Here is a 23,398-nt window from a genome sequence, read left to right on the forward strand (position 1 = left end):
GTAGCCATAATTGTCCCAGTGTCCGACCACAATTGGAAAATTAATATGTTGACGGAAAATAATAATATAAATAGATGTTTAATGACAAAAGACAACATTCAAATTGAACTTTAAGGTAAAAAAAGCATTTGAGATTAATAATAATAAATTTTGTGTAAGTGTCCCAGTGTGGGACATACCCAGATAGCAAAGCGTGTCTCAGCAAAATCTCGCAAATCTGTGATTGCTTATGCTGCTGACAACTTGCCATAGATTTGTCTTCAACGATTTCGAATATACCGACATTGTAGCAACACACTGAAAAAAATGCATGTAATTTTACATGGAAATTACATGTCTATGATCGAAAAATTACCTAAATATGATTATTTACAATTTCCAGTAAATTTACAATCATATTTATGTAACTTAAGTAATTTTTCAGTCATAAACATGTAATTTCCATGTAAAATTACATGCATTTTTTTCAGTGGCATGCAGACAACAATGTGCATACGTATTGCCAGCAGTTTAACAGCAAGATAGCTACATCAATGTTATCTTGTGTTGTCGGCAATATGACAGCATTGTATAATGCTGCATATTATTATTTGTTGGCAACATGATGGCAATAGTATGAATTTTGATGATGACGAATTTAAAGTTATCGGCAAATTGCTGGCACTCAATGTTATCGTATCGTGAAGGCATCAAGTTGCCAACAAATGAGGACTCAGTTGTTGCAATTCTGGTAGCAACACATACTTAGCAATGCATACTTAGCAAACGATATGCCAGTAACAAGACAAACATGTTGCTATCTGGATAGGTACATGTCCAGACACTGGGACGTTTACTTTATTTGTTTTCGAAACTTTTGGGGAAAAAAAGGTTTTCCTTCAATTCTTTCCAATTTTGACAAGCCTTAAAATCTTTTATAAAATACTAACGACCAGCCTGTATAGTCACAAGTACCAAACACTTTTCTCGCGATAATATTGATTATTACAGATGAGTAAACAGTTTACCCGAAACTATCTTTTGTTGACAGTCATCGTACGTGTCATGTGGGTAAAAATTATTATACTAATACATATAATAATAATTATTATTATTCGTAAAGCAGTAATAATTATAAAAATGAAATAAATTAATTATTTTATCATTTAATAAATTATTTTACAAATTATAGTCATACAAATATCAAATACTTTTCTCTCAGTGTAGTATTGATTATTACAGACGACAGTAAATAGTTTGTCCGAAATTATTCTTTATTGACAGAAACATTATTGTTATATTTATAGATAAAAATTATTTTGAGCGCGTTTACACATGCTCCTTCAGAATTTCTAGATTAATAATCAATAAAAATCTCATTTTAGACCGTACACTGTTAAATCTATAGTGTCAAATTTAACTTAACGTGAGTCGCCACTGCTCCTACTCAATCATATTGTTATTTTATACTAAAACAATGGTTATATTTGATATTATACAGTGTCAAATTTAACTATCGTTTTGATAAAAAATAACGATATATTTAGTAGGAGCAGTGGCGACTCACGTTAAGTTAAATTTGACACTATAGATTTAACAGTGTACATAGATTAATAATATTATTAATTATGTAAAATGTAAATTGATACAGAAGTTTCCCTAAGATAGAGAAGAATCAAATTTTAAACGACTAAAACGGAATATTATTATTTTTTTTAATACTGTCCGTTTTCTTATGTGAAAAATTAAAAACCGACGACGTTGTTCGCCGTTTTATCTCGCACCGGCCCTGTGTGGAAACGTTTGCATTCACAATAAAGGCCGCGGCACCGTTCACGATCGGTCGGCGTTGCTAAGCGCGCCGACGATTTTTATTTAAAAGTCCACGTTGCCTTTTCTTGCCTCCGCAGGGTAACTTTTATGTCCATTTCTACTGAATGTAGATTAACTTTAATCTCGGTTTAACTTGCTCTTCATTTTTTTCTATTTTTTAGAGCTAGAAAAAGACGAAAAGTTAGTTATACCAAGAATAAAATTAAACTACATTGAAAGAAATAGTTAGTTATACCAAGATTAAAATTAAACTGCATTGAAAGAAATGGGCATTAGGCACACATAAATTTGGTAGGAATATGTAGAAAGAGTCGACGTTCGAAGTTATCGCTACTAAGAATTCCGCGGTTGAATTGGGATAAGCGCGATTCATATCTTGACTAATCGGAAATGATGCGATAGGAAGCAAAAAGTGGAAGCAGAGGCCAAGAATAGAGCAAATTCCATCGAGTTCTTTGAATGTTCAACTTCTCTCTCTTTCTACAGGAAAAAATCTTGGCATGAAATCTTTTAAATTTCCAGTTATTAATAAACCCCCGATGTAAATTTAATTCTTCAGAATTAACTTTCATCAATGATAGAACGTTAATTCAATCCTGAATAATGAATTCAATTTGAATAAATTATCGCATGAAAAATATTCTTGAATAAGTATCCATTCTTAAAACAATTTGCATTCGATTTTTTTCTGGATCTTTTTTATAATTTGAGAGTTTGACTGTTAATTTATTTTATATTAAGACATGTAATCATTTAATCAATTCAACAGAAAAATATCATTCTACTGTTAAGAAAAGTAATTATTCAGTTTACTTTCTTTTCTTTAACAGTCATCTTTAACAAAGAATATTTTCTTGATATAATTTAAAAATATATCCTAAGTTATATAACTTAACTAATGAAACATAATTTGCGCCCTAATAGATTCTAAAACATTTTATCTTGATTCTTCCGGCATAAAATAATACAATCTCGTGACAACAATGATTCATGTGCGAAGGATTAAAATATTCGTTCGTTTCGATAAATAAAATAATTTATCGTGATATATCAGAATGTACTGAATAGGCAGTTACAAGTAGGATCGTCAATGAAAACCCTCACAGGTTTTGGTGACGCTGTGCCAGCTGATGATGCTCGCTACGCTTCGCTGCTCGCGATAAATATTGCTGTAAAAAAGAAAAAAGGAAGGACAGACGGGATCTACGAGGGTCACATGGTACGGGATCGCGTTTGTGCGGAAGTTTATAATTCCAATTGCGAATGGTTGTTTTACTTATAGTTAGTTTACCGCTAAGAATAGCGCGACTTCAGCGTTGGGTCATCTCTTCTCGGGAAAGATAGAATGGCAGCCTCGATCAGGATGTGCCGGGAACTCCGGGAAGTCCATTGTCCAGATCGTATTGTTTCGCAATATACATAAATGGCCCTGCTAACATCGCGGTACGATCGTCGAATAACACCGCAGGCTGCAGGTTGACGCACTTTATTTCGCAGAGTATTTAAATTTAATTATATATACAGGGTGATCCGAAATTCGAGGAATCGAAGTACAGGATATTTTATGCTAAAACAAACAACTTTTTCCTTTAGCAAAATTACATACGACAAATAATTTTTGCGTTTACTCGTATAACTTCAACGTGCTCTCCTGCAAAAACTACTTATCGGACGTAATTTTGCTAAAGTTGTTTATTTTAGCATAAAGTATCATGTCATGTAAGTATCATGTCATGTCCGATTCCTCGAATTTCGGATCACCCTGTACATATATATTTTTTATTTTTCTTCGTCATAGTCCGCTTTTCTTTTTGCGATTCTAAGTTTATATTTCTTTCAGCAATTGGCTGAAGCATCAGTTATTAACGGTTAGCGGTTGAATAATAACGCATCTAGTTTGAGCTCATCGTAAACTGGTTTATTCAAATTTGAACCGATCCAGAATAAGTTCACGCGATTCAGCGACGGTTTAATACAGATCCCTATCAATTAAATGTAAATTAGAACCTGAATGTAAACCGGTTTAAACCACTCCTCACAAGTCAGTGGAGTCGATATTCGGTTATGTCGTTTTAAAACCTTTTACATGAAATGGAGACCGACCATTAACGTATATTATATTATTGAAGAATATCTTTTTTTTTTAATCAGGTAAAATTGAAGTTAGCGAAGCGATACGAGAAACAATGTAATTATTGTTGATTAATAGTAGATTTGTATCCGAGTGTAAATAAATTTAAAATAGATTTAAATCACTCCTCAGTGGAATTGATATTCGGTTATGTCCTATTAATTAAAATTTTTTACGAAGGAGACCAATTACTAGTTTACAAAAAAAATTTTTTTTCAATTAGTTTGGACCGGACTACGTGTCTCTTATAGATTTTTGGATGCTGAAAACGATGCCGCAAACGAAAAGATTCTAGCTCGTCAGATTTCCAAGATAATTGAGGTTTAATGTGTAAAAAATGTTTTTTTGGCGATATTTTACATTTTTTTTTATAAAGAAGATGAACGTTATCTTGAAATTTCGATCAGAAGTCATGAATGTATTGTTCATTCCCTCTTAAAATACATTTTTTTTTATTTCAATACCTTACTTTTTAGCCATGATGTTATGAAGGATTAAAGATAGGAGCTATTTCGAATATAACCTTCTTTATAAAAAAATGTTAAATATCTCCAAAAAAACCATTTTTTACATATTAAACCTCAATTATCTTGGAAATCTGACGTGCTAGAATTGTTTCGCTTGCGGCATCGTTTTCAGCATCCAAAAATCTATAAGAGTACACATAGTCCGGTCCAAAGTAATTTTTTGCTATAAACTAGTCTTACTTATCAACGTAGATTGTTAAATGCTGTCTTTTTTTTGCGATGAATTACAGTGAAATTGAAAAGCGAAGAAATAACAAATTGCTGATTGCTAATCAAAGATTTTTAGGAATATATACTGACATGTACATTTTATTCTTTAGAAGCAAGAAAATATAAGTATAAAGAAAATTCCTGCAAACTGTATTAAAATATTTTTTAATAAAACAATATTTGCAATTGATAGAATAGATTGTAAACGTATCGAATCCTTTTGTGTTCTTATAATCGATAAATAACTGCATATGAAATTGAATTAGGCCTGATTAGGCCTAAGAAAAAAAATAAGTTGTATGATAGGGTAGGATTAAAATAAATATAATAGAAAAACTATATATAATAATGGACTCCTTAGGATTAAGATAAATATAATTTTATTCTGTTCCGAAATAAAAGGAGAGTTTTCGGTATATTTTACAAATATATTCTATCATTTGCAAATATATTGTTTTATTTCTAATAAAAAAGAAAAATATTTCTATTTCAGTATATTGTTTTTGTAAGAATTTTTTTTTACATATTTTCTCGCTTCTGATGTCATTCGTCTTACCTTAAAGTAAGTACCTTAAAATTCTATTATCGGAAATATAATATATCGTAATTCGATATAAAATTTCCAGTTACTGAACATCATCTTCAAACTGATTGAAATTAATGTGTACGTTCCTAAGAAATACGAAAAGACATTGATATTCATTGCTTATTGCTGTGCCAGACAATGATGATTCGAAAATCGTCGCTATTTGAAAATCGCGAACCCCACTCGTATTGCGATGATTAGCATAGGTATTTCGTCGCCGGCCATAATTCATAATTGTAAGAATACCGCAAGAAGATCATTTCGTCAAGAAAATGATCAGCAATTTTTCAATTTTAATAAAGAATCATAAGTTCCTCTCTATCGCAGAATCGAGTAAGCGAATGATATTACAGGCATTTAAAAAAATAGGCTTAGAAAAATTATAAGAATGACAATCAAACTCGGATTAATTTCATTACGTTCGATCAGAGAATCCGTTTTTTATAAGGGATTCTCGGAAAAGAAGTTCTATTGGAAAATCACTCATTAGGCTTGCAGAATCACAGGAAAAAGTATCTTAAAGCCCTGTCTGAGATATAATTGACAAGCACATTGTATCTGTACCAGAAGTTCGATCGCGCGATTCAGTGATCAACTCATCAGGCGTCATCTAATTCTTCTAACATTCGTTATATTAACATTCGTAATTCTTTTAACATTCCGTTTTTCTTTTTAATCAGGTTCGTTTTTATTTTTTTCTCAATGTATTTCCGCGAGAAAATTGCCAACGATTTATCTTGATTATTGGCGTTTTTCGGGCGCCGCGACGATCTTAAAATCGCGATAATATCCAACGTGATTGTTGGCGATATTAAAAAGAGTCGTTTAGCGAAGACAAACAATTCGATCCTGCGCACGATTCGGAGATTGCTTGCCCTGGCGTTGTTTGCTCATAATTAAGACATGGTCGCGACTTTCATACGAGCCACGACGGTCCCGTTGGTGCGGCACAAATAATCGGCGCGATTGGCACGATGGAAAAGAGAGATTACGTTAACGCTTGCGTCGCGGTATCCTCGTATACGATGCAGCGATGAATTAAATTGAGATGTCACCGAAGGCTCGTCGAATTAATTAGCCGCGCTTGCGTGTAGTTGACGCACACGTGGAATAAGTATCGACGGTACGTTGTCGTCGATCGGCGTCGTCAGTCGACCTCGTATCTTCGCAGCGATGTAATTCGTATAAGTGAATTGTGTGAGTAGTATAGTATATTTATACTGCTTTTATGTAGGTGAGAGCATGAAGTCCGAATTTATTAGAAATATCTATAATATATAAATTTAAATCTCATAGGACCGAACTCACTAATAATATGAAATGAAGACCTAATGCCGGTCGAAGCTAGATCTTAATTGCTTTTTAAATAATTCAAATGTGAATTATATATATACTATATATGTACTTGCATATATACCATATTTGTAGTCATATTCACTACGAGCCGAAATTTTTCTGGACTTTACAAACGCATATATCTATAATATATGTTGCATACATATAATAATTTATGTATATATAATAAAATATTGTTTACTGTTTCATAAAATTACCTACATTTTCGTGTAATTTAAGATAAATTAATGCAATTTCTTATTTTTTACATTGATGAAATATTTAATGTCATATCATTAATATCATTATACATCAATACTAAAAAATTAATAAAATTATTATATATCTAATATATAATAATTTATTAATATGTATAGTATTGTTATATAATAAAAAAAAATGTATAACAATTTAAAATAAATTAAAGCATCTGGTTCCAATACATAACAAAAATAAAATAAAAAATTGAGAAACTTTCGAGCTATTATAGTCATATAATGGAATGTTTACACATTCCATTCGCAATATTTCCTTTATGTCTATTCTTGAAAATAGAGATTTATCAGAAGGATGGTTGAAAATAATTTACCGTTCGGGTTAATAGAGAAGCGCTTCGTGTTTGTACAAAGAGAGCATACGGCGTAGATCGTTGTACCATGATTAAGGACGACAATATTACCGGTTTCGTATATAATCGCTACAATGATTCGATAGGAGTCTGATTGCCGGAAAGCGCTGTCACACGTGTATCCGCGTGGGAACTAGGCGTGTCACGGATACGGAAAACGATCGTATCCAAGCGCGGTCTGTTTGTTCGGTAATTAGACAAACTCGTATATTAAACTCTAGGGACCAGAGATAATCGCGCGTAAAACGATGTTCGGGGCAAGGGTAATTTCATAATTGGCACACCCACGAGCTCCTCATTTAATTGTCGCGAGGTCGACAAGGCCAACGAAAGATCTTTTTGTGTCTGTTCACCTTGAACCTCTTTCGTTTCGGACTTCTTAGAAGATTCCTCTTCTCGAAAAAGAATTTAATTTCATAAAAAAAGAAACTTTTGAATCGCAGATTGCTGATCGCAAGAGTTCGTATATTGATTTTATAATGCGTTCGATTATAATTTCCAGTAGTAATCCAGTAGTTTTTATTGATAACATGTTGTTATAGAAACGATTATTAATAGTCAGTGATATTCTAATTTCAATTTATTTACGCGATTCTTTCATGCATAGGATATTTCGAGAAACTTTCCAATAAAAAGTTTTTTATGTAAATATGTATTAATATGTATAAATCAGAAAACAAGGAAAGAACAGGGGCAATAGGAGTCAAGCGCGGGAGACGTTGCGCAAATAACACGACTATCGTAGCGTAAAACTTCTTTATTTTACTAAAGCGCTTACATGTTTCGGCTCATTTTTGAGCCTTCTTCAGAGACAACTAATAAACTCACATATAATATATAGAATATAACAATTATTAACTAGTCATGGTGATCTTCCCCACCTCGAGAGTGTAAACGCCAGAATTAAATCCAGATAAGAATGCAATGAAGAAAAAAGGAAAGAAATTTTGAAATGTGTTCTTTCCTTGTTCTTTCCTTGTTTTCTGATTTATAAGGAGTCTTAGTCAGGTTAATTTATTATACGTTAATATGTATAAACATACATAAATATATTCATAAACATGTATAATCATATATGAAATATGCCCATACATATTCGTACATCCCTCTTTCTTTTGTAAAATTATTTTTTAGTGCAATAGAAATAATATTAGTAATGTGAGAACGTGAAAAATAATTAAAAGGGTAATTTTCACACTATTTGTTTTAGAAAAAATCAACTTTGAAATGTAAAAAAATTACTTATGTATAATTATATATAAAATTATGCATAATTGTGTATGAACAATTTTTTTTTTACATTTTTCTTTTTTATGTTTTTCACATTATTATTTCTGTTACACTAAAAAGTAACTTTACAAAAAAAAAACAGATGTATGAATATGTATAGACATTTCATATATGATTATAGGTACATATTTATGAATATTTATGTATGTTTATACATATTTATACATATTCATGTATGAAAAATTTTTTTAATTCATTTTAAGATTACATTGTACATGTTCATGTAGTTAAAATTGACATTTTAATTGCCAGAAATATCTTGATCGTCCATTATTAGCATCGCTGAGATCCCCATAATTTTAATATTTTTCGCGTGTTGAGATATTTCGATGGATTTTCAAATATGGACGGAATTAATATAGACACAAGCATTTAGTATGACATGAGACTAAAGCATATTTGATCGAGCCTTATTAAACTGGTTATGTTAAGTCGAATGAGCTGCGGGTTCCAGTTTTAGCAGGCGCGGCATATAATATTTCATTTTTGTCTTTAATTATCTTAATTATGTGGTATCCAATCAATATATTAATTTAAAATTTTATTTAACACCGTTATATTCCAAAGCATGCTGTTTTCTAATTAATAGACAGAATTTTGTATGCACAATATGTAATTGGCAGTTAAAGTATATCTTGTAAAATAACATTTCAAAGTTATATAAAATGGCCTTTATTTAATATAACAATGTTAATGTGATAAAAGGCGATGTCTAGATTTTTCTAAAAATGAGAGAATAAATATAACATTCGAATAACGATTGTCGACAGGTGACCGCGTCGAATGTTATCGGGCAACCGCCTTGGCAAATCGATAAATTCCTGAAGAGGAAACCGGAGAGAAATTGGATTGCCGTTTGATAGACCATTATACACGCGGCCACTCGATCTTCGGAGCTACCAAACCGCAGTGTGACTTCTAACATAAGTCACTGTGCAAGCAGAAGGAAGAAGTGTGCAAAGGGAAAAAGCAGTAACGAGCAGCATGGCGCACGAAAACGGGATAAACGGCGGTGATACCGATTCGGAGACGGTGGAATTGAATCCATTGAGAAGAACAAGATTCCACGTGAATCGGGTCGACAGTCTCGAAGGTCGTGCCAGTCTTCTGGGTGAGCAAGAGACCAAGAAGTCGTCCCTCAGATACATGACCAGAGAGGCCCTGCCCAGACTAGATAATTACAGGAATATTTTGAGCATCCAAGCGGCCCACAGACCCTCCTTAGACGAGTTGCATAATCCCACTCTTCTCAATAAGGTGAGGCCTTAATGATTACTCCTAAGGCAACATTGTTGCCGTGCGAATCCAACATCCTTTTGTCATAAAATACGTTGGAAGCGTTCCCAGTATAATATATGCGGAATCTTTTTTAATTAAAATTAGCAATTCAATTATGTTTTATCAAAAATATCTTGATTCTCCGTTATTAACTGAAATCTCCATACTGTTAATATATTTCCCGCTTATATTGAGAAATTTCGCTGGATTTTCAAACATGAACGCATCCCTTCGCTGTGCAGTTTGTATTATGCTGAAGTCCCATAAGGCGTATTTGCCGCGTAACCGCGTAACCAATCAGTAATCAGTAAGACACGAAATCACAGCTGATCGCAGCAGTGGATCGCTTCTGATTGATTACGCGATACGCGGCAAATATGCCTCATGGGACTCCAGCATTATACAATCGCTACTTTTCGCTTATAAGATGGACCGAGTTATCTACGAAGGAAGTAAACATTTGCGAGTGTCGTATGACACGTTGCGGCATATTATGACATCGTCTAAAATTTTATTTAATTAAACGCGTTATGCGATGAAGATATAGCGAAGATTGCGAAAAATGTTAATATTTCACGTGATTACGGTACAATGAAGCGCGAGACATTGCCGATAAGCCTAATACTTAACGATAACGAGTGACACATCGCGAGGAAAGTTCGCGTGCTGCGTGTCGTATAATTTATGATTATTCGTTCATTAATGCAATATATGATAAAAATTGATATTTCTTTTCGCGATGAATAATGAGCTTCTCGGAGGGATGAAGTTCGGCTGCGGAAACGAAAAATGTAAGAAAACTTTTACGTAGCAAGTCTTTTTAAGCAGCGGTGCTGCGGTAAAAGGCAGATGCACGTATATACATATTATATACAGGCATATACGGGCACGAGATAAACGGTGAATCTATCACGTCGATACATCATGTTGAATGAATCTTTGAAGATAATACACGCGTTCTCGCGTGGCAGAGACGCATCAATTCTGGCATTCATCTGCCTCTCGATTGTTTTACTCGTTCTCTATGGCCCCGTTCTCTCGCGTATAGAATGAATATCTAAAATTAACCAGGAATCTTACATGCGGACTGTGTAATATATGTTTAGTATCCATTGCGTATATAATTAAGCCAGGCAGGTTTCTAAATATGCGCTCCAAAAGGTAGCCCAAGAAAGCGTGTATCACTTAATGATTAACCGTCCCAAATTAGGAGGGACAAATTTTAACACTTCGTCCCACTTTACAACGTCCCAAATTTTGTCCCAAATTGAGGACATGATTATAAATTGTCCCTCTTTAAATGTTGTAAAAATAATAAATTGAAACAAGTGTGAAATAATTTTCAACTAATACGTGAAGAATTTTATGATTTTTTTATTTAAAAACCCCGATATTATTTATAAAATACATTCAGTAGAAGAGTACAATTTTAAAAAATAAAATGTGATCTTGAAACTTGACATAATTTTTGTAATTGTTATATCTTACGTGATGTTATACAGTAAGTGTTATTAGTTATTTAAATATAATAATATATTTTTATGTGTTTCGTCAACAATTATTTAAAAAATATTTATACAATATATGTCCCTCTTTTTGTCTTTTTAAGGAGTTGATAATTACCTTAGTATATCAATAATACGATCGAATTTCCTGTATGTGTATAAAAATCTCATTTACGTATATTTCGCGATTAAAATTTTCGTTATGTAGATGTTTCTTCGCTAATGTTATCACTGATATCTTTTTTCTAGGATTGTATAACGTATAGCGACTATAGTGCGTATAACGCATACACAGCGTGTAATATGATAGCGCAGCACGTGTATGCTCGTTCTTTCTGCCAGCGTGGTCGGCACGCGGTATTAATTACGTTCGCTCAAATGATTCGTAAATCGCGCAATTGCAGAGATTGTTAATTGTGCAATTAATCCGTCGCTGAACGCAGACGTGGCGTCGAGATTCCGTCTCGTGATGATGTCCCCATGTTGGCAAAAGTCAGGCGGAAAAGTTTTCAGTTTATTTATCTCTCCCGTTCAAACGGGAGTGGAAAACACGATACCGCGAACGTAAATATGGAACGTAGCACTGAATTTTTATTGCCTTGACGTGACGATTTCGTCGACGACGGCACGACTTTACGATGCCACGGGCACCGTTATCAAGCGGTGTAACACTGGTACAACGCGAAATCAAATATTTGCAATGACTACTTTCGAGCACATAATTTATATTTTTAGGAGTATTATTCCAGTTATACTATGGACGTTGCGTTAATTGCAGTTGCATAATGCTTACTCATTTCAAACAAATCTAATCTCTGATTTAATCTCAATTACGTACTTTCTTTGTCATTTATTATTGGACGTAATGTTTTTTTCAAATATTTCTTTCTTAATTTATTAAAATTTATATTTTTGTTTCCTAATAATTTATTCATATTTTTTGTGTAATTTAAATGTTTGGGAAATTTATTCTAATTTTGATGTATATACGTTAATATAATACGATGTAACAATGATTACAATTATACACGTGCTACATTTTTAGTACACGAGTACGAAAAGATCACTCAGTAGATTCATTACGTTCTTTTTCAGCTATGAATCAGTCTGATACGCCCAAAAATGTTATCCAAGCGTGAAGCGAATGCCGATTGTCCTTGTGATACTTTAAACAGAAGTGTGCGATCGAGTCGTTTGGTAATGTTCGATTTCATTTCCGGGCAATGCCCGTAAGAATTTTTATTTGCTCAGCAATTAAAATTCTTGCGAGACAAAAATAATGCGAACTTTATCTATCTGACGTTTACATACGATGAATATTTGCACCGTTGCGAAAAACGATACGGTTCCATTACGCGTATTATTTTTTAAATTTCGAGAAAAAGCATTCTCATCTTTCAAAATAATTAATTCTTTCGCAATTGAAATTTTGCAGGATTTATATATCGTGCAATTGATAAAAAAAATATATTGGACGCCAGTTGTTCGATATGGCAAATTCAATCGAACAGGACGAAAGTGAACATAAAGGATTTTCTAATTTTGTAGATTTTACACGCACGGAATCGAAAGGCTATTTAGATAGCTCGAGAGGAGACTAAAGAGAAAGGGGATAAAACAACACGGTTGATCGCTCACGTGAAGGAATGACATGATTGCATACTGGGTCACGGAGAATTAGTATATATGTATTTAAACAAATTCAGAAAAAGCGTCACGTAGATCATGACTCGCGCTCTACGCGGCATAAATATCGACGCAACATCTTGTGCCAATAAGAGGTTGGAAAATACATGTGCGAATTCTAAAACGTTATAACTCCAATATGTTATAAAATGCATTTTATTAAGAGATCAAAATATTTTATTAACAAAAAACGTATTTTTTTTTAATATAGGAAAAAGAATATTTATAAGATATTTCAAAGTGTAATCAGAGTGTAAATGACTATATATATACTTTGAGATGAAATACCGATATTCTTTATACTAAAAAATATATACTAGAGAAGAAGGTGATATATTATGACCAGTATAGATATAGTGGCTCCTTTTAATTTTTCCGATATTAACTGGCGAATTTTAGTGATATTTTTTCCGACATATTAGAATACGTTCTTTGATGATAAAATATATTTTGATGTGTTTAATGAATTATAAAATATATATATTATTTTATTTAACATTTGCCTATGAAGTAGCACATCTGCTATTAAAATCTGCTATTAGGACGCTGTGCAGCAACGCAAGAAATATATATAATACATATAGAAAGCACCGAGTTCAACGTGTTAAGTCAAATTATTTATGCAACAGATGTTGCACCGTTAGTCATGCTTCATTAATGCGAGCGAGGAAATTTTTCAGACACGGATTATCACTGCGCATATGAAATCATATGACTCGCTGAAGAGTATGTAACTTGGGTCAAAGTAAGAACCCGTCACGTTCGCTCGTGCAATTAAAGTCCGTCGTTCGAGATGATGATGATGACAAATACTCCGAACAGGCTCATCAGCTCGCGCTACGCGCTAAGACGACGTAATTCCCGTCTGAGGAATCAATCCCTTTGAAAGATCCAGAAATGTGACACTTGGAAGATCAAATGGATCCATTTATCATATACTTACTACGTCGATAGATATCGCGGTAATTAGACAAACGAATTTATGTCACGAGTCTTTGTTATAATTGGACTGTTGATAATTGAGCGACATTTCTCTCACATGTCTCGTCGTGTGACATAATTTTTTGGGTCAGGCTGATGTTGTTAATTGGCTGCAATTAGCAATTCTCTACTTTTCTCTAGACCGTGGTTCAATGTAATACAAATAAGAGAAGTTGATTACCTGCCCTACATATAGCATGTTAAAAAATACCATTGTCATATTAAGGTTTAAGTATTATATTAATTGTGTTTGAGAAAATAAGGCAAATTTTTATAGATTTAGAAGAAAGGATGCTTTTACAAATATTTAATCGCATCTTCTATAAAAAAAAAACGTAATACTTTAACAAGAATTTAATGTAATTTAAACCGATCTGAATTGATCTATTTACATCCCGCATTCAATGAGACACAAATAGCTTTATTTGTCTTTATCTTTACACTTGACATTTATATGTCAATATCGTTTATCACTATTTACATGCGGCATTGGTTCTTAATAACTACTATATCGGTTAAATAGCTTGATATATTACGATTTTGCGTGCAAAAGAAAAATTTCGGCCTGAATCCCGTAACGCCCATTGTTAAAATAAAGAATTTGCAGAATTGCGAGTATAATTATGCTAAATGAGCAAAAAGTGTAAAAAATTTCAACTACTACGTTTTACGATCGTAATTGACAAGTCGGCTGTCGATCCAAGTTGGATCTATTACGCGAGGAGACAAAATATCTATTCAAATTTTTAAAAATATTTTCTTATATTTTACGAAAATAAAATTGATAAAATTGATATAAAGAGGATACATATAAAAGCTAAAAAATTATACTGTCAAATCTTTCGTATTTTTTCCCAAATTAATTAATTTCTCTGTAGTACACGTTTTTGATGACCAACAGAATCATATGTGCATTTATATTTGCTCGATACGGTGATGTTAGTGGCTTCAGCAAAAAGCGTATAACTCCGAATAAATCACGAACCTCTGACAGATAAGCGTGCTATTTGGATATACTCGTGATATGTCGTAGTGGAAGATACGAGCATATACAAGAGCACATATAAGAAGGCTCACGATGTCATATAGACAGCTCTTCCTGTGTCGTTCATCGTCGTAAACCATTTACGCTTCTTTATGTGTGTATGATGTTGGTATATTTTAAAGATTTCAATTTGATTTGATTCTTCGATTACTCATTCATTTCCAAGACTTCTGTAAATGTTTCAGCAAGACTCACTTCGCCCGGAAATTATTAATCATCGATTGTCAGTGCTCAAACATACGTCATAAGACATTAATTTTTTTCTATAAAGATAAAAAAACTTTTTACAATAAGCCATTACCTGAGCTTTAAACTTTAAGTCAGACGTAAGAAATCGACCGATCACAGTCAAATGTAAGAAAAATAATCGATTATGATTGGTTAATTTCTTACAGCTTAATGGGCTTTTTACAACATAAGCCTAAATTTTAAGTTTTAAATCATAAGACATTAACCAATCACAGTCGAATGTGAGAAAAATAATCGATTATGATCGGTCGATTTCTTAATATAGCTTGAGACTTAAAGCTTAGGTAATGGCTTATTGTTGAAATTCTAAAAGACTTGAGCGTTTTTCAGATGCAATAATGTTCCTCCAGGGATATTTTTAATTTTTTTTTTAATTAAGCGATTTCATGTGCGATTCGTGTAAGGCAATATCGGACGTCACACGGCACATTGTCGACATGAAGCCGGTTATACGAGGCTCGCCTTACGTAAATCGTTAAGACTTCATTGGCCATGTGGCGAATCCTTCCTCGAAACCGGAGTCACCTTCGACAATCTCCTCTGAATCTTTAATCCGCTCGGCGGATCTTACCGACTGCTCGGTAAGACGCGAAATCGCCGCCTCGTCATCTGCAAATCGTTTGGATTCATTTAGAGAGTTCACCTTGAAGCCTCTCGGTACGTCGATTATTCCATCGGATTGATGAAGACATTATCTCAACGACACGGGGGCATTATTCTTTGCATAATTACCGTTCGCATTTCATAGACGCGATTGCACGATATGTGATGTGCATGGAAAAGCAGTCATCTCTGATGGCATACGAAAGAGAGTGCAGCGCTTTGGGAAAAGTCTTTCTGAAGAAACTTTAGGGGGAAGAACGAGGTCACGGCGCTCAGCGAGTTAGATCGGTGATCTTAATTAGAATTGCGCAATGCTCAAACAATAATATAAAAATTTTTACTGAATTATCTTGATGTCATCCATGTCAATTGAATATAGAAATGTTCAGTTTATCGAACGATTTGTTTTCAGGGCTCTGGCTCGCATACATTAACCGTTCCACAATTGAAGTCCACGGCATCAGGAGTGAAGTTCGGATGGATCCAAGGAGTGCTGATGCGATGTCTCCTCAACATCTGGGGGGTGATGCTTTTTCTGCGACTCTCCTGGGTCGTAGCGCAGACCGGAGTGGGTAAGTGCCCTATTATCGAATCATATCTCTCGATTCATTGGATTCCTGAGATTTTAACGTCGTCGATGTTGTTCCAGGTCAGGCTGTTTTGTTGATTCTCACGACAACAGTAGTCACGACGATTACGTCCCTGTCGATGTCGGCGATCAGTACCAACGGTCTTATCAAAGGAGGTATTATTATACGTTAAATAACATAATTATAAATCTACAACATTGGAAATTAAAGAATAAATAAAAAATACTAGTCCTTACAATTTAAGAATTACGTGAATTAAGAACGACAGAAAATATATTTTATTTCACTACATATATTTTCAATAAAATGAAAAGCTTTACGTTTTATTTTATAACATAATGCATTTCGTAATAATTATACATGAAAATGAGTATATACAGAATGAGAAATGAGGCATCTAAATTAAGACACTTGAATATTTTGAAAAAAGGTGTAAAAAAAGTTTCAGACGAAAGTCGCATTATCTGAAAGACAAATAATGGTAAAATTAATTTTCGAAAAAATTGATTTTTCAAAAGATCACGTAAATGTATTTTTTTAAAATAAAATTATTTTTTAAAATATAATATGAATCTTTTTATTATCCTTCATATAAAAGTATTAAAGTAGAATTATAAAAAAACTATTTTATTAAGGATTGCCTTTCGATTGCCTTTCATATAAATTCTTTTATGTGACTGATAATGTCACTTATACTTTTATCAAGCTAATGGATATTTCTATAATATGTAAACTGTCTTGATAAATTTTCGCGTTGATGTGATAATTCAGTTAATCGAAATGTGCGTATTTTCCCTCTTTTTGCAGGTGGAACTTATTATATGATTTCCAGGTCATTGGGACCTGAGTTTGGCGGATCTATAGGTCTTATATTTTCTTTAGCGAACGCTGTCGCCTGTTCCATGTATGTAGTTGGCTTTTGTGAAAGCTTGGTGGATTGTCTCCGTCCTTTCAAGGCCTGCATAGTCGATTGCGCGACCACGGACATCAGGATCATAGGTTTTTAAGCGTTTATATAATTACAAAGCAGATAAAAAAACATTGCAATTTTGATTAAATAATATTTTTGTGTGAATTAACATATAACATTTACAATTACTTGTATATTTAAACACTATCACTTACGTAATTTTCTGTATGTATAGTGTCGATAATTGAACTTGCAATTAATTTAATTATACCGCTTTTAAGTCCCTTTTTAATTCTTGCCTTAAAGAGTCATATCGAGAGCGATGCGAATTACATTTATGAATTTGCAGGCTGCATAACGATAGTCGTACTCCTGATAATTGTTATAATCGGCCTGGAATGGGAAGCAAAGGCCCAAATATTTTTGCTGATAATTCTTCTCGTGGCCATTGGCGATTTTATGATTGGCACTTTTGTGGGTCCCAAGAGTGATTTGGAGAGGGCTGAAGGATTCGTCGGTTACAGCGGTAATGCATCAATATTTTTTTTGCGTACTCTTATCACATTTATATAGTAATTACAAGAAGTCGTAATTAATAGGTATTGAATTAATTTTTTCGTTAATTTGTGATTTGTAGCCGAGCTGTTCAAGGAAAATTTTTATCCGAACTATAGATACAGCGAAGGCGTGGAACATAATTTCTTTTCAGTCTTGGCCATCTTCTTCCCAGCGGCAACAGGTATCCTGGCAGGTGCGAATATATCCGGTGACTTGAAGGTGATTTAGTCCTTTCATCTATGAGAGATTACTAAGATATTTATAATTAATGCTTACGTCACTATATAATTTACGCAGTTATTGTCTATTTAATTATTCATCAGTTTGCATATTCGAAGATAAAATTATCTTCGATAGTATCATAAATTGCTTCCTCGATTGATGAGTGATAAAAAAATATATGTTATTTTTCAATTATTATATGATTATATAATTATTAAAATCCACGAGTATTTTATGTGATGTGTCGACGCAAAAGTTTCGTGCCACTTCTGAATCTTATTTTGAATTCGACAGGATCCACAAACAGCGATACCGAAAGGCACACTACTCGCGATTTTTTTGACGTCATTGTCATACCTAATGATGGCGATTATGGTTGGCGGTACCGTTATGCGAGACGCGACCGGCAACGTTACTGATTTATGGACGACGTACAATAGCTCTCTTTTGGCTCTGTCAATGCCTGGCGCAGACAATGACACTGCGATCGAAAACAGTACAGTTATCGAAACTGTCACTCGTACATCCTGGAGTATATACGGAACGGATTTTAACTGTACTACAGGATGCAAATATGGCACCCACAATAGCTTCGAGGTGCATAAAATTATTAATACAAATTATTATTTACAAATGAGACTAAAATTTCTAAAATATTAATTAAATAAAAATAAGAGTTATATCCGTTAAATTTGGATGATTATTACTATTAAAGGACTATGGTAATGAATAGCGATTATCAATTATTAAGAAATAATATTACACGAAAAAGCTGAAATAGGCAAATGACACTATTTCTAGGTGATCCAATTGGTTTCCGCTTTTGGACCTATTATCTATGCCGGTTGTTTCGCGGCGACGATTTCAAGTGCCTTAGCATCGTTGGTTTCAGCGCCGAAAGTATTTCAAGCGCTCTGTCTTGACAAGCTATATCCAGGAATTGCATGGTTTAGTGGCGAGAAAAATAAGGAGCCAATTCGCGGTTATTTACTTACTTTCGTTATTGCCGTCGCTTTTATTCTGATAGGTGAGTAATAATTCTGTATATATACCGAGAAATTTGTTTCTTATATATATATATATATTTCAATTTTTTTAGGTGAATTAAATGCGATTGCGCCGCTGATTTCGAATTTTTTCTTGGCTGCCTACACTCTTATCAATTTCAGTACGTTCCATGCTTCCTTGGCTAAGCCGATCGGATGGCGACCAACTTTCAAGGTATTGTAGCGTAAAAATGTAACATCTATGGCGTTATATTTTCACTCTATCTAATAATTCCGTTCTTTTTTTTTTTAGTATTATAATATGTGGCTCAGTCTCGCTGGTGCTATCCTTTGCGTTTCTGTGATGTTTCTGATCTCATGGTGGACGGCTCTGATAACATTATGCGTAGTCTTAGCGCTATATTTAGTAGTCTCATATAGAAAACCTGGTATTTCACACAACAAAAATTTATCTTTATTTAACGCTGCTTTTTTCAATACATTGCGCTCTTCATGAAAATATATTACAGATGTAAATTGGGGCTCAACTACACAAGCCCAGACCTACAATAACGCGTTAACCGCGGTACAGCAACTGGATCGGGTAGAGGAGCACGTGAAAAATTACAGACCGCAACTCTTGGTTCTTACTGGCGCGCCCAATGCGAGATCATCTCTTGTCGATTTCGCTCATCATATTGCTAAACATCAGAGTTTATTTATTTGCGGCCATATCATTGAGGTGCGGCTTGTTTCTATTTTTGCCGATTTGATGTACCAATTCGATAGATAATATATCTCATATCCATGCCCTTCAGACACCCATATCATACAAAACGCGCAACAGCATGGTGCAGAATTGTTCTTCCTGGCTCAGGGCAAATAAGATTAAGGCATTTTACTCGCTGGTGGACGGTTCGAATTTCCAAGATGGAGCTACTTCGCTCCTACAAGCCGCTGGACTTGGGAAAATGAGGCCCAATATTCTGCTAATGGGTTACAAACAAGATTGGGCTACTTGTCCTCGAGAAAATTTGAATATGTACTTCAACGTTATGCAGTAAGTTCTTGTGTCTGTGTGTTACACTTCAGTTAACTTAAAATAGAGAGAACTAACTTTTTCTGTATCTCATAGCAAAGCTCTAGATATGCATATAGCAGTGGTGCTTCTCCGACTTCAAGAAGGCTTGGATAGCAGTGCAATCGGAGATGTCGAGGATCCAAAGAGACTCGCGCCTACTTCGATACCGGGCAATCAGAGTTTCTCGCAGCTTAGCCAAGGTTTTTGACAAAAACTAAATTTTCTTATTTTCTAATATATATATCTAATATATCTAATGTATTAGTTGTTGCATGATACATTACCGCTCAAAAGTTAGAATATCTTTAAATTCTGAAAAGAAAAATCAACTTTATTAATATTGTAAATATATGAAATTTATGTTATTTCAATTATAAATTGTCTAATATACATTTAAGAAAAAAATAGATGTCAATAAAATAATTATATCTGTAAAGAATGTTTTTTTATAAAGAGTGTTTTTATATAAAAACTATAGTGTTTCAAATTTGTGAGCGGTAGTGTATAATATATCTTTTTCTGGAGAACGATGCTTGATAAATTATAATTATTGCAGCTAGTAGCACGTCTGACATATCAATCCCCGGCAGCCCCGCACCGAGACGTTCGAAAATGATTAACGAGTATCCTAATCCATCCTCCGAGGAGCAACGCGAAAATCGACCAAATATAGTGCCAATCACAAATATACTTAATGTAGTAACGAAGTTTCAACGAAAGCATAAGAAGGGTACTATCGATGTATGGTGGTTATATGATGATGGTGGTCTAACACTTCTGTTACCTTATATTATCGGCATGAGACGTAATTGGTCTAACAGCAAATTGAGAGTGTTCGCGCTTTCTAATAAGAACTCTGAACTGGAATATGAACAAAGGAAGCAAGTATTAATTTTTGACGATGAATTTCTTCTAGAAATAATTACGCAAAATAATTTTTTCTTGATAATAATAATATTAATTTCTTTGTAGTATGGCGAGTCTCCTGACGAAATTCCGAATAGACTTTTCCGCCCTAAAAGTTATACCAGATATCTCGAAGCCGGCACAAGCTGGTACAAAGACATTCTTTGACTCGTTAATAGCTGATTTCCAGGAATCAGCCGATTCGAAAAATTCCGACGACGATGAAATGAGTAATTTCAAGTTTATTCTATGAACAGCACAAAATAAAACTAAGCTATTAATTTCCTATCAATATATATCATGTAACAATTTGATTTTTTTCTTTAGATGTTATTAAAGATTCGGAACTTATGGCGATGAAAGAAAAAACCAATAGACATCTCCGTTTGCGTGAATTGTTACTTGAAAATTCCATGGAAGCCAACTTAGTCGTTATGTAAGTAGTATTTGTCATGAATTTTTATGTATATTGACAAGGCAACACAATCAAATGTCCTCCTCCAATTTTACCAAGTTTCGAATATGTTAAAATATAGATATAAATGAGAAACATGTATTTTTTTTGTAAGTGAAGAGTGACGTAGTATAAATCATATTGTGCTGTCTCTCTAACGTATCGAGTTGAAGAGAGATAAAGATAGAGATACTGATATATGATTTGATTCTTTCTAAAGCCTTGTGTCGATACGAGGGCCACGATATTAGAAATCATTCCGAGATTTCGGACAGAGAAAGAATTAACGAATCATACTTGAATGATTTCGGCCTTTTGACCAATGGTTAATTCTTTCTTCGTCCAAGATCGTGAACACAATTTAACATCGTGAACACAAAGAGCACAGATGTTAAGATCAGAGAACGCGCAGTCTATTACACGTCTAACATATTCAAAGCTTATTAAAATCGAAGGATACTTTGTTGTGTTTCCTTGTAAGTCGGATTGTTTTTTCATTAATATTGTTTGATTTATAGGACATTACCGATGCCTCGGAAAGGTGCTGTATCAGCACCTCTTTATATGGCATGGCTAGAAACACTTACACGTGACATGCCGCCGTTTTTACTGGTCCGAGGCAATCATACGTCAGTTTTAACGTTTTATTCATAATATTAATGTGAAACTGATTGATGAGATGTTGTATATGTAAAGCTATAGAATGTCACAGCAGGTGACGATATCGCAGTATTAACAAAAGAAAAGAAAGACTTAATCATCTGTATATGCAGAAAAAATTGATTCAACCATGGCAGAACGAAACATCCAGTGACATACAAGTAATAGAGACAAGCTAATGATGATAATGAATCTTTATTATTATGTATGGAAAAACATACGTTTGTGAATGAATCATTGAAGAATGTGTCTAAGTAATCTCTTGAAAACGTTCAGTTATATAATATGAGACTGTATTATTTTTTTTAATGACTGGAATATACTTCTAGAAAAATCTTGACAGTCTCTTTTAAAGTATGAAAACATCAATCACATTTTATAAATATGTAAAGTGATTATAATCTGTAGCATTATTTCATCGTTTTTTATGCAAATTTTTTGTGCCTTATCTTAAATAACACTGTTTTATATACAAAGGAATTCAAAGAATTTCTGCAACATTTGTATCGGTGACATATAAAATTGCACCTTATATATCTAACAATAAAAAGACCGATTGTCTTTTTCTATAAACTTTTATATTTCTATACATATATGCGAACTTATAAGCTCTTGACAATCTTTGAATACAAAACAAATTGTAATGAATACAAAACAAATTGTAATGAATTCTGTAAATACTGCACATTAATTGCATTAAAAGATCTGCTTATTTTTTGTTTGTTTTATAATATTGATAGTGTTTATAAAAGCATCAAGTTCCATCATAAAAAATAGTGTAAAAAATAAATGTTAATAATGTTTATAAAATAGAGCGAACGCATAGAAAAGTTGTAAAAGCATTACAGACGTATGCTATAGGATTACCTAAACATTACGGTTGTACAAAATGCTAAATTGTCACAGCGACACTTATAGTGTCAAAGTATATCGCAATTCTATTTCACATATTTTACCACTGCGATACTATCGGAGGTATCGCGATTTCAAGTATATAGCATAATGTCTCATATAAGTTTCATACAGAAATTTTACATCGATTTCTGTTTAAACTTTTAATTACGTAACTTCGTTATAATATAACAACTATCAGTGCTTTTATATTATCGATAACTTTGCGATACATTATAGATGATAGAGAGATATTTATTTGAATGCTTCGATG

The 23,398-nt window shown here is 33.3% G+C and overlaps 1 protein-coding gene across 3 annotated transcripts in view; it reads left to right on the plus strand.

Moving 5' to 3' along the window:
* Ncc69 (sodium chloride cotransporter 69) overlaps positions 1-22,556 on the plus strand; it is a 24,195-nt gene extending 1,639 nt beyond the window's left edge. The window contains exons 1-18 of one of the 3 annotated variants that reach the window (XM_018453751.1): positions 6,443-6,463; positions 9,290-9,776; positions 16,279-16,438; positions 16,516-16,611; positions 17,264-17,455; positions 17,716-17,892; positions 18,004-18,143; positions 18,441-18,743; positions 18,948-19,173; positions 19,246-19,367; positions 19,446-19,581; positions 19,663-19,874; positions 19,951-20,192; positions 20,268-20,413; positions 20,770-21,094; positions 21,186-21,349; positions 21,447-21,555; positions 22,092-22,556. In XM_018453751.1, coding sequence (XP_018309253.1) covers positions 9,504-9,776; positions 16,279-16,438; positions 16,516-16,611; positions 17,264-17,455; positions 17,716-17,892; positions 18,004-18,143; positions 18,441-18,743; positions 18,948-19,173; positions 19,246-19,367; positions 19,446-19,581; positions 19,663-19,874; positions 19,951-20,192; positions 20,268-20,413; positions 20,770-21,094; positions 21,186-21,349; positions 21,447-21,555; positions 22,092-22,227 — 3,159 coding nt within the window. In that variant the 5' untranslated portion in view covers positions 6,443-6,463; positions 9,290-9,503 and the 3' untranslated portion in view covers positions 22,228-22,556. Of the gene's footprint in view, positions 1-6,442; positions 6,464-9,289; positions 9,777-16,278; positions 16,439-16,515; positions 16,612-17,263; positions 17,456-17,715; positions 17,893-18,003; positions 18,144-18,440; positions 18,744-18,947; positions 19,174-19,245; positions 19,368-19,445; positions 19,582-19,662; positions 19,875-19,950; positions 20,193-20,267; positions 20,414-20,769; positions 21,095-21,185; positions 21,350-21,446; positions 21,556-22,091 lie in introns of those variants that run through there. The other 2 variants (XM_018453750.1, XM_018453752.1) reach the window with 2 other exon arrangements.
* Positions 22,557-23,398: the final 842 nt, after the last annotated feature.

This window comes from Mycetomoellerius zeteki, unplaced genomic scaffold, assembly GCF_001594055.1.
Source record: "Mycetomoellerius zeteki isolate Tzet28-1 unplaced genomic scaffold, Tzet1.0 scaffold407, whole genome shotgun sequence".
Classification (NCBI taxonomy): Eukaryota; Metazoa; Arthropoda; class Insecta; order Hymenoptera; family Formicidae; genus Mycetomoellerius; species Mycetomoellerius zeteki.